Source organism: Ranitomeya imitator, chromosome 5, assembly GCF_032444005.1.
Source record: "Ranitomeya imitator isolate aRanImi1 chromosome 5, aRanImi1.pri, whole genome shotgun sequence".
NCBI classification, from domain to species: domain Eukaryota; kingdom Metazoa; phylum Chordata; class Amphibia; order Anura; family Dendrobatidae; genus Ranitomeya; species Ranitomeya imitator.
In genome coordinates, this window is record NC_091286.1 from 643191281 (window position 1) to 643203367 (window position 12087).

Consider the following 12087-nt stretch of genomic DNA (forward strand, 5'->3'; position numbering starts at 1 on the left):
ACTAAATGAATAATTCTGCATTATCGCTTTGGTCGTGCGATGTTGGTGGCAGAGTTGTGAGTTCCATGATCCATGATGCACAGCGTACTCACCCTTCTGGGAACACGTCCGCGTCTGACTTCCGGCTGTCCTTCGGGCTGTGCTTGGTGAAGATTTCCAGGGCGAGGTCTTCGTACTGCTGCCTCTGCTCGGGGACTATCGTCTCTAATGATTCCAGTTTAATGAAGGCCTTGGAGGATGTACCGAATGCCCTGTTTGCACAGCCGGAAAGTGCCACGAGTGAGTAGATCTCGACAGCAGGAATGATGTCCTCGTAGTCTCGTAGATGGAGAGCTGGAGATGACAAAGATACAGAAATGAAAATTTCCTTTAAATTAGTCTTAATAAATATCCTTAGGATGTATCATCGATGTGTGATCAGTGGGGTCCAACCCGCCAGGACTATGGCTGAAAACGTGCCGCTGTGATTGAGGCGTCTCTGCTGGCCTATCAATTTAAGAAAATTCTTTAAAGCCTTCTGCCACAAGTGACTGTGCTCCATTATGTGAAGCACGGTGTTTAGTCTTATTATCGTAAGCTCTTAAAGGGAACCTGTCACCCCGAAAATCCCGGGTGAGGTAAGCCCACCGGCATCAGGGGCTTATCTACAGCATTCTGTAATGCTGTAGATAAGCCCCCGATGTAACCTGAAAAGGGAGAAAAAGACGTTATATTATACTCACCCAGGGGCGGTCCCGCTGCTGGTCAGGTCGGATGGGCGTCTCCGGTCCGCTGCGGCGCCTCCTATCTTCTTTCCATGACGTCCTCTTCTGATCTTCAGCCACGGCTCCGGCGCAGGCGTACTTTGCTCTGCCGTCTTGAGGGCAGAGGATAGTACTGCAGTGCGCAGGCGCCGGAAAGGTCAGAGGCCCGGCGCCTGCGCACTGCAGTACTTTGTCTGCCCTCAACAGGGCAGAGCAAAGTACGCCTGCGCCGGAGCCGTGGCTGAAGATCAGAAGAGGACGTCATGGAAAGAAGATAGGAGGCGCCGCAGCGGACCGGAGACACCCATCCGACCTGACCAGCAGCGGGACCGCCCCTGGGTAAGTATAATCTAACGTCTTTTTCTCCCTTTTCAGGTTACATCGGGGGCTTATCTACAGCATTACAGAATGCTGTAGATAAGCCCCTGATGCCGGTGGGCTTACCTCACCCGGGATTTTCGGGGTGACAGGTTCCCTTTAAATGTATTGTCCGGCCTTAAGGTACAAGTCTGCAGTGACTGGACAGAGGCTGAAAAACCCCTTTAAGGCTCTCAAGTAATTTGTCTATCACGAGGGTCTTCCCTATGTCAGTTCTCCCTGGCAGCCAACACAGAGGGCACGCCCTACCCCACTACTTGTGCTGACAGCACCCATTCTAAAATGACTAAGCCTGGATGTGAACCTAATGGGGTTTAGTTACTCATATGAAGTGAAGAGGCGCCCAGACGCTGAGCTGCTGAAAAGGAATCTACAGATTAATTAATCCAAGGGCTCACCTATATTTCTTTTTCTATTGATTACTGAAAGAAAAATATTGAATTTTCTGATTAAGAGGTGAAGCTCAATACCCCTCTCAATATATTGTATGGGGTGCGTGCGTGTATCTACTACACTGCTCTGAAGGTAGTGTGTGTATTTACATAAACATATACTACACTGAGTTAAGAATTGGAACACGCATATTAATCATCGAATTCAGCCCAATCACCCCTCCGGTACATCCAGCCCCACTGTTCCCAATGTATAATATCCAGCCCCGTTTCCCCTGTGAGGAGCAGAAAGCAGAAAAGTCACCATCGCTCTGCTGACCCCATAACTGCAGAGTCCAGACCTCCTCTGGTATAACTTCAACACAAACACTGGGCCCGCATTGGGAGATTCATGGCCGAGCAGCTGCATACAGCTTTACATCACCAAGCACAATGCTGAGCGCCGTGGCTACGTGGCTGTGCTATATACTACGTGGCTGCTGTATAGTACGTGGCTGTGCTATACACTATGTGGTTGCTATATACTGCGTGGCTATGCTACTATGCTATATACTATGGGCTGTGCTATATACTACGTGGCCGCGACCAATCAGCGATATTGGCACGGGATTTAAACATAGCTTCGGTCATTGGTCGTGCCCAGCCGGCCGCGGCCAGTCAGCGACAGGCGCAGTCCAGCCGCGAATTGGTGCCAGATTTGAACCACGCTTCCCTGATCGGCTAGCCGGGCGCGACCGATCAGCGATATTGGCGTGGAATTTAACCCCCACTCACAGCGCGACGTACATACATACATACATATTCTAGAATACCTGATGCATTAGAATCGGGCCACCATCTAGTCTATATATATAATCGTCTAAGGGGCACTTCCATCTGTTTGTCTGTCTGTCACGGAAATCCCGCGTCGCTGATTAGTCGACGGGCACAGTCCGGCCGCGGATTCGCCCCTTCCTACTTTCCGTCAGTGCCCCCTCCAGTCAGCACACACACAGGGTTAATGGCTGCGTTACACCGCGTTATGCCGCGGTGTAATGCAGTCCGTTAACGCTGCTATTAACCCTCTGTGACCAACTTTTTACTATTGATGCTGCCTATGAAGATAACTGTAGATATGAAAGTCATATTTTCGGAGTTGTGATGAAGTGGTGAATGTAAAGCCTTGTCTTAAGTCACTGGGCGACGACCATAACGCCTTCAAATTAAGTATTGGACAGATGGATGATGCTATCCATGCCATGTCCATGCTATCTTTCCTAGCTATATAAATGTGAAATCGTCATAGGAACATGACAGTAATATCTCCCGACTGAAACCTCCATGGGCGAAGATAACATAGAATTTGGGAATCTCTTTTATTTTCTAAGACTTAGCTGCATCCCATGGTTTTCTAAAGACCAGCCCTGTCCTGTCTGTTCCTCCTTCCCCCACCTACCAAAAAACTAAGAATTCCACTTCATAAAAGCCAGGACCAACACCGCAACATCAGGTTTTGTAAATTTCGTCTGTTTATCCTTTTAATATGATGTGATTTTATATGCTGTGTTATTAGGTCAATTTGTTAACATCTGTGTATATTTTCATATAAACTGCCTACTTTTTGGATTAAGTATATAAATTTAATAGCTTTGTTCCTCTTGCTCTGTAAACCGCACCCCTGAAGCCATATGATACCTGTTGAGTGTCCAATCTGCCCAGATAAACGATTGGCGGTGGCAGCTGGAATCAGATGTGCATATAGTATATGTTCACTGTGAGCTCCTTAATATTGAGCCAAGTAGTGGGAGCAACCGCGGCTTCGTCCATCAATTGTCAGCCAATTACATAATTGTCTTGATGATTGGAGGCGGAGGAGAGCTGGTTCGTGATCATCTGGCAATGGCGGGGAGATATCTACGGGATCTCCCGACTGTTCCCTGACAGCTTGTTTTCAGGGATCGGCCTCAGAACCTTAGTTCCAGAGAAGGGAAATCCTAATTCTTGAGCAAAAGTCTTTGTGGAAAATTGGAGCCTACAACTTTGTGAGAATAGTTTCGTGAAGGGCCTTTTTTGTTTCCATTCCTGTGCCCAGTGCACGAGGTCCATAAAGAGCACACAAACATGAAGGGGGGAGTTTGGTGTGGAAGAACATGACGGGCTGCACAGAGCCCGATCTCAACCCCATCCAACACCTTTGGGATACACTATAATGGAGATGATGAGCCTGACCTCTCCTCAATCAGTCAGACCTCACAAAATGCTCTTCTGGATGAAGAGGTAAAAGTTCCCACAGAAAACAAACTCATGTCGAAATCCTTCCCAGCAGAGTGGAGGCTGTTATCGCTGCAAATGGGAAGAGCCTGTAGGAGCTTTTTTCACATCCCACTCCATGCAATCCATAAGCACTAATATGGAGCTGTTCCCTCTTCACAACTATAACGGCTTCCAATATATATACACATCATTGGTAAACAGTGAAAATGCAAAGAATTATACATGTTAATACTAGATCTCTACAGACCTGTTCTCATGGCGGCATCTACATAGCCCTCGTAGAGCTGCCTCTGAGCCAGCAGGAAGAAGTGGTAAGCCTCCGCTCCTCGCCAGGGGTGGTCAATTATCCGATTATCAGATAAGCTATCCTCCTCCAGCAGACCAGCTATCGCAGAGTTAGCCTGCCGAAAAAATACATCATAACACACAGACCTTTTCATCACCTAAATCAGACATGAAAAGAGCAGGATTCAGAGCTGATCCCATCATCTCAACTGTTCAATGAGACGTGATCACAAATCAGATTTACAGGGTTTCTATTATTGCATTTAGGCTGGTTTCACATTTGCGTTTTTTGCCGCTGCGTTTTAGCGCAAAAAACTGCATGCGTTTTTTTCCCTATACTTAACATTAAAAACGCATGCTTTTTTTGCATGCGTTTTGACGCCGCATGCGTCTTTTCTATGCATGCATTGTGTTGCAGAAATGCAACATGTAGTAATTTCTAGCGGCGTTTTTTTGCGGCAAAAAAACCTATTGCTGTCTATGTAAACGCATGCATTTTTAAGCACATGCGTTTGCATGCGTTTTTAAACGCATGCGTTTTAATAGAAAAACACAAGAATACACACTGATAAGCCAACCCCAAACCCTAACCCTTACCCTAACCCTAAGGGATCCTAACCCTAACCCCAAGGGTTAGGGTTAGGATCCCTTAGGGTTAGGGATAGGATCCCTTAGGGTTAGGATCCCTTAGGGTTAGGGATAGGGTTAGGATCCCTTAGGGTTAGGGATAGGGTTAGGGATAGGGTTAGGATCCCTTAGGGTTAGGGATAGGGTTAGGGATAGGGTTAGGATCCCTTAGGGTTAGGGTTAGGGATAGGGTTAGGGATAGGGTTAGGTTTAGGGTTAGGGATAGGGTTAGGATCCCTTAGGGTTAGGGTTAGGATCCCTAGGGTTACTAGGGATCCTAACCCTAACCCTAGCTATTTCTGTTTAAAGTGGGTTTTCTTGTTGATTTTGATGACTGGCAGCTGTCACACACTTCTCATCATGCATTTTAAAAATGCAAACGCAGGAAAAAACGCATGCAAACGCCGCGTTTGTATTAAAACATGCAAAAACGCATGCGTCTAAAAAATGCGGCGTTTCAACGCGTTTACATGCGGTTTTTTTCACCACATGCATTTGCGTTTAAAACGCTGCGTTTTTAAACGCAAATGTGAAACCAGCCTAAGTGTTAGCTTTTATTTCTGCACGCTGAGGTTACGGGAAATACTACCAGGCTGTAGGCTGATGCCATATACCAACCCCATACTTTAGACTGCAGCTCTGTGTACAAGAACAAGTTCACAAGTCAGTGCTCACTCACCGTATTTCTATTGCGAAATGAATAGACTGATTAGATTGCCAGACATTTTTCCATTAACCTAACAAGATTATAGCTGGACGAGATGCAGGTTTTTTTTTTACACTTTTGGGGTATTAATAAATTACTGGCAGACTTCCCTTTATTTTCCTTGTGCCATGCAGTACCTATAATAAATTCCAGCGATACCATATATTGATTTTTACGGTTAAACTATTTGCAAACAATATCATACATTTTGCCTAATATGTTGTGATTTATTTATTTATTTTTTGGGGGATTGAGCGTTAATACATCATTCATTTTATATCACTGTACTGAGAGGGGGACATAAAGCTGTGATCACTAGATGTCTTGGGAGTGGTAGTATTGCGCCCTGTACTTGTCGTACCTCAGTCTGTTTCCCCTTCAGTTTCCCTTTCTGTGTATTCTTCACGTGTGTCTGATATTGCTCCACCAGTAAAGCAGCCAGGACATACAACTTCTTCACACGCAATGGCTTTGTGCGTTTTTTAGCTTCATCATCAGCGATCTGCAGAAAGCAGAAGAGGAAGATTATACTTAGGATTGCAGATGAAACATGACGGAATATAAAATACAAAGACTTTGGGCACAAACTTTGATGCCCAGATTCAGTGTTAAAAAATGATGTTGCGAAGGCCGAACTTTTAAAGTCCTATTTTGCATCTTTGTTCTCTAAGAAAGCAATTGTAACATCAACTGATCTTCACAGTGCCATCGAAGGAATGAAAGAATCCACACTATCCATAAACAGAGAGATGGTGAGGGAACACTTAGCTAATTTAAATGAGTTTAAAATCTTTTGGTCCAGATGAATTACATCCTAGGCAACTAAAAGAATTAGCAGAGGAAATTACATTACCACAAGCCAGAATATATAAAAAACCCTGGACAACAGGAAAAGTTCCATAAGGTATGAGAAGGGCAAATGTTGTCCCCATTTTCAAAAAAAAAAGAAAGAAAATGGAGCCAGGAAATTACAGGCCAGTGAGCCTTGCTTCTATACCAGGAAAGATCTTTGAACAAATTATTAAACAGCATGTATGTAAGTACTTGGATAAGAATACAGTAATTAACCAGAGCCAGAATGAGTTTGTAGCAAACAAGACATGCCAGACTAATCTAATTTCTTTTCTATGGTAGAATCACCGACTGGGTGGATCAGCGAAATGCAGTAGATATAGTATATATCATCTTCAGCAAAGCATTTGATAAAGTATCACATACTATCCTTATTGAAAAAAGGTCAATGTATGGGATTGACAAGGCAATGGTTAGGTAGATTCATAACTGTCTTAGTGATCTAAGTCGAAGAGTGGTAATAAATGGTTGCATATCCAATTGGAAGAGTGTTTCAAGTGGGGTGCCACAAGGCTCTGTCCTGGTCCTAGTGTTGTTCAACATTTTTATAAATGATCTAGATAAGGGAACTGAAAGTAAATTAATCTAATTTGCAGACGATACAAAGCTAGGAAGGATAGCTAACACTAGAGAAGACAGAGAAAGGATTCAGAAGGATCTAGATAAGCTTGAACAACGGGCAGCAGCTACTAGAATGATATTCAACAGGGAAAAATGCAAGATTCTACATCTGGGCAAGAAAAACGAAAATTACATCTACAAAATGGGAGGAATAGAACTAAGCAACAGCACATGTGAAAAAGACTTGAGTACACCAATAGATCGCAGATTACATGAGTCAACAGTGTGATGCATAAGCTAAAAAGGCAAACACAGTTTTTACCGTCCCCAGTGTTGTGATCTCCGTTATTCACTGAATAATGGCGATCAATAAAAAAAAAAAAAAAGATCTAGCATTCCAGGAGGAGAGAGAAATGGAGTCCCCCGAGCCCACCAGTACCTCCAGCATCCCTGGACCCTCTGGCTCCGTCCCCCGGCTCGCCGTGTAATTTTCCCGGAAAAAAATGGTGGGCACATGCGAAGTGCGCCCGCCTAGATCTGTCAGCCAGCACACAGCAACAATAGGAGATTTGTCCTATTGGTTTATTTTGATCACTGTGATAGACCCGATCACAGTGATCAAAATAAAAAAAAAAAATTGTAAATCAAACCCCCCCCCCCCCCCCCCCCCGTTTGTCACCCACCCTCTTAGCTAGGTAAAAATATTAAAATAAAAACAATGTATTTCTTTCCATTCTTTGCAGTTAGGTTTAGGGTTCAGGTTAGATCTAGGGTTAGGGTTAGAGCTAGGGTTAAGGTTGGGGCTTGGGTTAGAGATAGTTTTAGGGTTGGGCTAGGGTTAGGGTTGTGTTGGGGTTTGGGTTGTGTTGGGGTTAAGGTTTTGTTGGGGTTATGGTGGTGTTGGGGCTAGGGTTGTGATTCGGGTTAGGTGTGTGTTGGGGATAGGGCTGTGTTACAGTTGGGTTTAGAATTGGGGGGGTTCCATTGTTTTGGTACATCAGAGGATCTCCAAACATGACATGGCGTCAGCCATTGATTCTAGCCAATTTTGCGTTCAAAAACTCAAATGATGCTCCCTCCCTTCTGAGACCTGCCATGCGCCCAAACAGTGGCTTTCTCTCACATGCAGGTTATTGGCATACTCAGGAGAAATTGCACAACAAATTTTGTGGTCCATTTTCTCATGATACCCTTGCGAAAATAAAAAAGTTTGGAAAAAAGTTTGGTTCCAAATTAAATTTATTGTGAAAAAAGTAAAATGTTCATGGTTTCCTTCCACTTTGCTTTAGTTCTCGTGAAGCACTTGAAGGGTAAATAAACTTCTTGAATGTGGTTTTGCACACTTTCAGGTGTGCAGTTTTTAGAATGGTGTCACATTTGGGCCTTTTCTGTTATATTGACCCCCCCCCAAACTCACTTCAAATGTGAGGTGGTCCCTAAAAAAAATGGTTTTGTAAATTTTGTTGGAAAAATGAGAAATCGCTGGTCAACTTTTAACCCTTATAGCTTCCTAACAAAAACAGGGATTTTTGTGTTACTCACCGTAAAATCCTTTTCTCCGAGTCGTTCATTGGGGGACACAGGACTGTGGGTGTATGCTACTGCCGCCAGGAGGCTGACACTAAGTAGGTATAAAAAAAAAAAAAAGTTAGCTCCTCCTCCATAGTATACACCTTGCCACTGGCCCTGACAGCTCCAGTTTGGTGCACAAGCAGTAGGAGATAGAGAAAACAAAACAGCATTAGAGCAAAGACAACATGTCTAGAATAATACTATAGTCTGAACAACCCCATAGACAAATAAAATGAATAGGGAGGGAGCTGTGTCCCCCAATGAACGACTCGGAGAAAAGGATTTTACGGTGAGTAACACAAAAATCCCTGTTTCTCCATCGTCTCATTGGGGGACACAGGACTGTGGGATGTCCCAAAGCAGTCCCAGGGTGGGAAGAAGACTCACTGGAAAAAAACCCCTAGGCACTTACCGCCTATAGGTGTGATACCGCAGCCTGAAGAATTTTCCTTCCCAAACTTGCATCAGCAGAGGCCTGAGTGTGGATATTATAATGTTTAGAGAAAGTGTGCAGGCTGGACCAAGTGGCTGCTTTGCAAACCTGCTCTGCTGAAGCTTGGTGCCGAAGCGCCCAGGAAGCCCCTACCGCCCGAGTAGAGTGTGCCCTGATCCCAGCCGGGATGGCTGCACCCTTGATACGGTAGGCCTCCTGAATAGTGGTTCCTATCCATCTGGTTAAGGTCGATCTAGAGGCTGCGAGTCCCTTTTTATGACCCGCAGGAAGAATGAACAGAACATCCGTCTTTCAAAAAGAAGCGGTCCGAGAAACGTATCTTCTCAGAGCTCTCACCAAATCTAGAGTATGGAGAGCTTTTTCCACCCGGTGTGTAGGCGCAGGACAAAAAGAAGGCAAGACAATGTCCTCATTAATGTGGAATGAGGAGACTACTTTTGGCAAAAAGGAAGGTGCTGGTCTCAGCACCACCTTATCCTGATGAAATTGTAGAAACGGCGCCTGACAGGACAAGGCCGCTAACTCCGATACCCGCCTAATGGATGTTATAGCTACCAGAAACAAAACCTTCCAAGAAAGGTACCTTAAAGGAATATCTTGGAGGGGCTCAAATGGAGGTTCCTGAAGAACACTCAAGACCAAATTAAGGTCCCAAGCTTCTATCGGAGCTTTGTAAGGAGGGACTATATGAGAGACTCCCTGCAAAAAAGTTTTTACTTGCAGATTGGTAGCGATCCTGCGCTGGAAAAGAACCGATAAGGCGGATATTTGCCTCCTAAGGGTACTTGGAGCGAGACCTGAGTCTAGACCAGATTGGAGAAAAGCTAGGACATTAGGAATGGAAAACCGAAGAGGAGGAAGACCCTTCTTCCTGCACCATGAGAGAAAGACTTTCCAGGTGTGGTGGTAAATGCGTGCTGAAGCTGTCTTTCGAGCATTAACCATAGTTGAGGCTACTTTCTGAGAAAAACCGGCCTGGGTCAGAATCCAAGATTCAACGGCCAAGCCGTCAAACGCAGGGCCTCTAAGTTCTGGTGGAATATCGGCCCCTGCGACAGAAGATCTGGCTGCATTGGTAGCTGCCAAGGAACCCCGACGATCAGCTGAACTAGGTCTGCGTACCATGACCTCCGAGGCCAATCTGGGGCGACTAGAATTGTCGGAACTCCCTCTAACTTGATCTTCCTGACGACCTTTGGAAGCAGCGCCAGAAGGGGAAACAGATATGGAAGACGAAATTGGTTCCAAGATAGGACTAGTGCGTCTACGGCAATTGCTCCTGGATCTCGAAACCGTGCAACGAACCTGGGTACTTTGGTATTCGACCCGGTGGCCATTAGATCCACGTCCGGGATTCTCCAGCGTAGACATATCTGCCGAAAAACATCGGGGTGAAGAGACCATTCCCCGGGCGCAAGACCCTGTCGGCTCAGAAAGTCCGCTGCCCAGTTCTCCTTGCCCGGGATGTAAACTGCTGAGATCACAGAGTGATTGTTCTCGGCCCAGCGGAGGACTTGTCCTACCTCGCGCATGGCTGATCTCCTGCGAGTGCCCCCCTGATGATTTACGTAGGCCACGGCCGTGGCATTGTCCGATTGGATCCGCACCGGGCGACCCGCCAGAAGATGGTGAAAGTGCTGCAAAGCCAGCCAAATTGCCCTTATTTCCAACAGATTGATTGGAAGGGTTGATTCCCTTGGGGACCAACGACCCTGAGCCGTGTGCTGGAGAAACACTGCTCCCCAACCGAGAAGGCTGGCATCCGTAGTGACTACCAGCCAATGAACTGGAGGAAAGGCTTTCCCCTGAAGTAGGGAGGAACTCCTCATCCACCATATCAGGGATTGCCTGACCCCAGGAGCCAGACGACACCTGAGGTTGAGAGACAAAGGACTCCTGTCCCAGGCTGACAGAAGTGCCTGTTGGAGTGGATGAAGATGGAATTGGGCGAATGGAACCGCTTCTATAGCTGCTACCATCCTGCCCAAGACCTTCATGCAGAACCGGATTGAATGGAAACTTGGCTGCCGAAGAATTTTTACCTCCTGCTGGAGACAAAGCACCTTGTCCTGGGGTAAAATAGTTAGCCCCCGAGAGGTGTCGAAGATCATCCCTAAAAAAGAGATCTTCCGAGATGGTACTAGAGATGACTTCTTTAAATTGACCAGCCACCCTAGACGAGCTAGGGTGTCCAAAGAGATGTTGACGTTGTCCCTGCATGCCTGAAAAGTTGGTCCTTTGACTAAGAGATCGTCTAAGTAAGGCAGAATGACTATGCCTCGAGAGTGCAGGATTGACACCACTGTTGCCATCACCTTCGTGAACACCCTGGGAGCAGTGGCGAGCCCGAAAGGTAATGCAGTGAATTGGAAGTGTCGCTCGCCTATGGAAAACCGTAGAAATTTTTGATGAGGAGGAAATATAGGAACGTGCAGATAGGCGTCTTGAATATCTATGGAAGCCAGGAATTCTCCCCTTTCCATAGCCGCAATGACCGAGCGGAGAGATTCCATACGGAAGCGACGAGTGCTGATGAATTTGTTTAGACACTTTAGGTCCAGAATGGGTCTCACGGTCCCATTCTTTTTGGGAACCGTAAACAGATTTGAATAAAACCCCTTGAACCTTTCTTCCTTTGGAACAGGGACAATGACCCCGTTGGACTGAAGAGACTCGACTGCTCTGAATAAAGCTCTTAGACGGGTTTTTGAACTGGGAAGACTGGACGGAAAAAAACGGCCTGGAGGCAGACAGGAAAACTCTATTTTGTACCCTGAAACCACCAGGTCTCTTACCCATCTGTCGTGAACAACTGACAGCCAGGACTGATGGAACAGTAGTAGGCGACTGCCTACTCTGTTGGAAGCGACGAGAGGCTGCCTCCAGTCATTTAGCCGAAGATCGAGGATATCTAGATCCCCTAGATCTTGACGGTTGATACCGCATTCTTGCCAATGGATTGGCCCTATAGGAGACCTGGTGCTCCCGGTCTTGGACAGGCCGACTTGGGGGACCTGCGCTTGGTGCCGCAGACCACCGGGAGTTACGAAAGGATTTAAATCTTGCTTGAAATTGGCGACGAAAAGGTTGCTTAACCTTTTGTTGAGGAAGGAAATTACTTTTACCTCCCGTGGAATCAGATATAAGCTGATCCAATTTTTCACCAAAAAGACGGACACCTTGATAAGGAAGGGATGTAAGGGACTTCTTTGAAGTAGAGTCCGCCCGCCAATTTCTTAGCCATAGGGCCCTTCTGATAGCAAT

The 12087-nt window shown here is 45.9% G+C and overlaps 1 protein-coding gene across 1 annotated transcript in view; it reads right to left on the reverse strand.

Annotated features, from left to right (window-relative positions):
* WDR35 (WD repeat domain 35) overlaps window positions 1-12087 on the reverse strand; it is a 176478-nt gene that overhangs the window by 2709 nt on the left and 161682 nt on the right. The window contains exons 26-28 of the mRNA XM_069728136.1: window positions 5746-5886; window positions 4014-4167; window positions 93-333 (exon numbers count right to left, since the gene is read on the reverse strand). Of these exons, the coding sequence (XP_069584237.1) occupies window positions 93-333; window positions 4014-4167; window positions 5746-5886 (536 nt within the window). The remainder of the gene's footprint in view (window positions 1-92; window positions 334-4013; window positions 4168-5745; window positions 5887-12087) is intronic.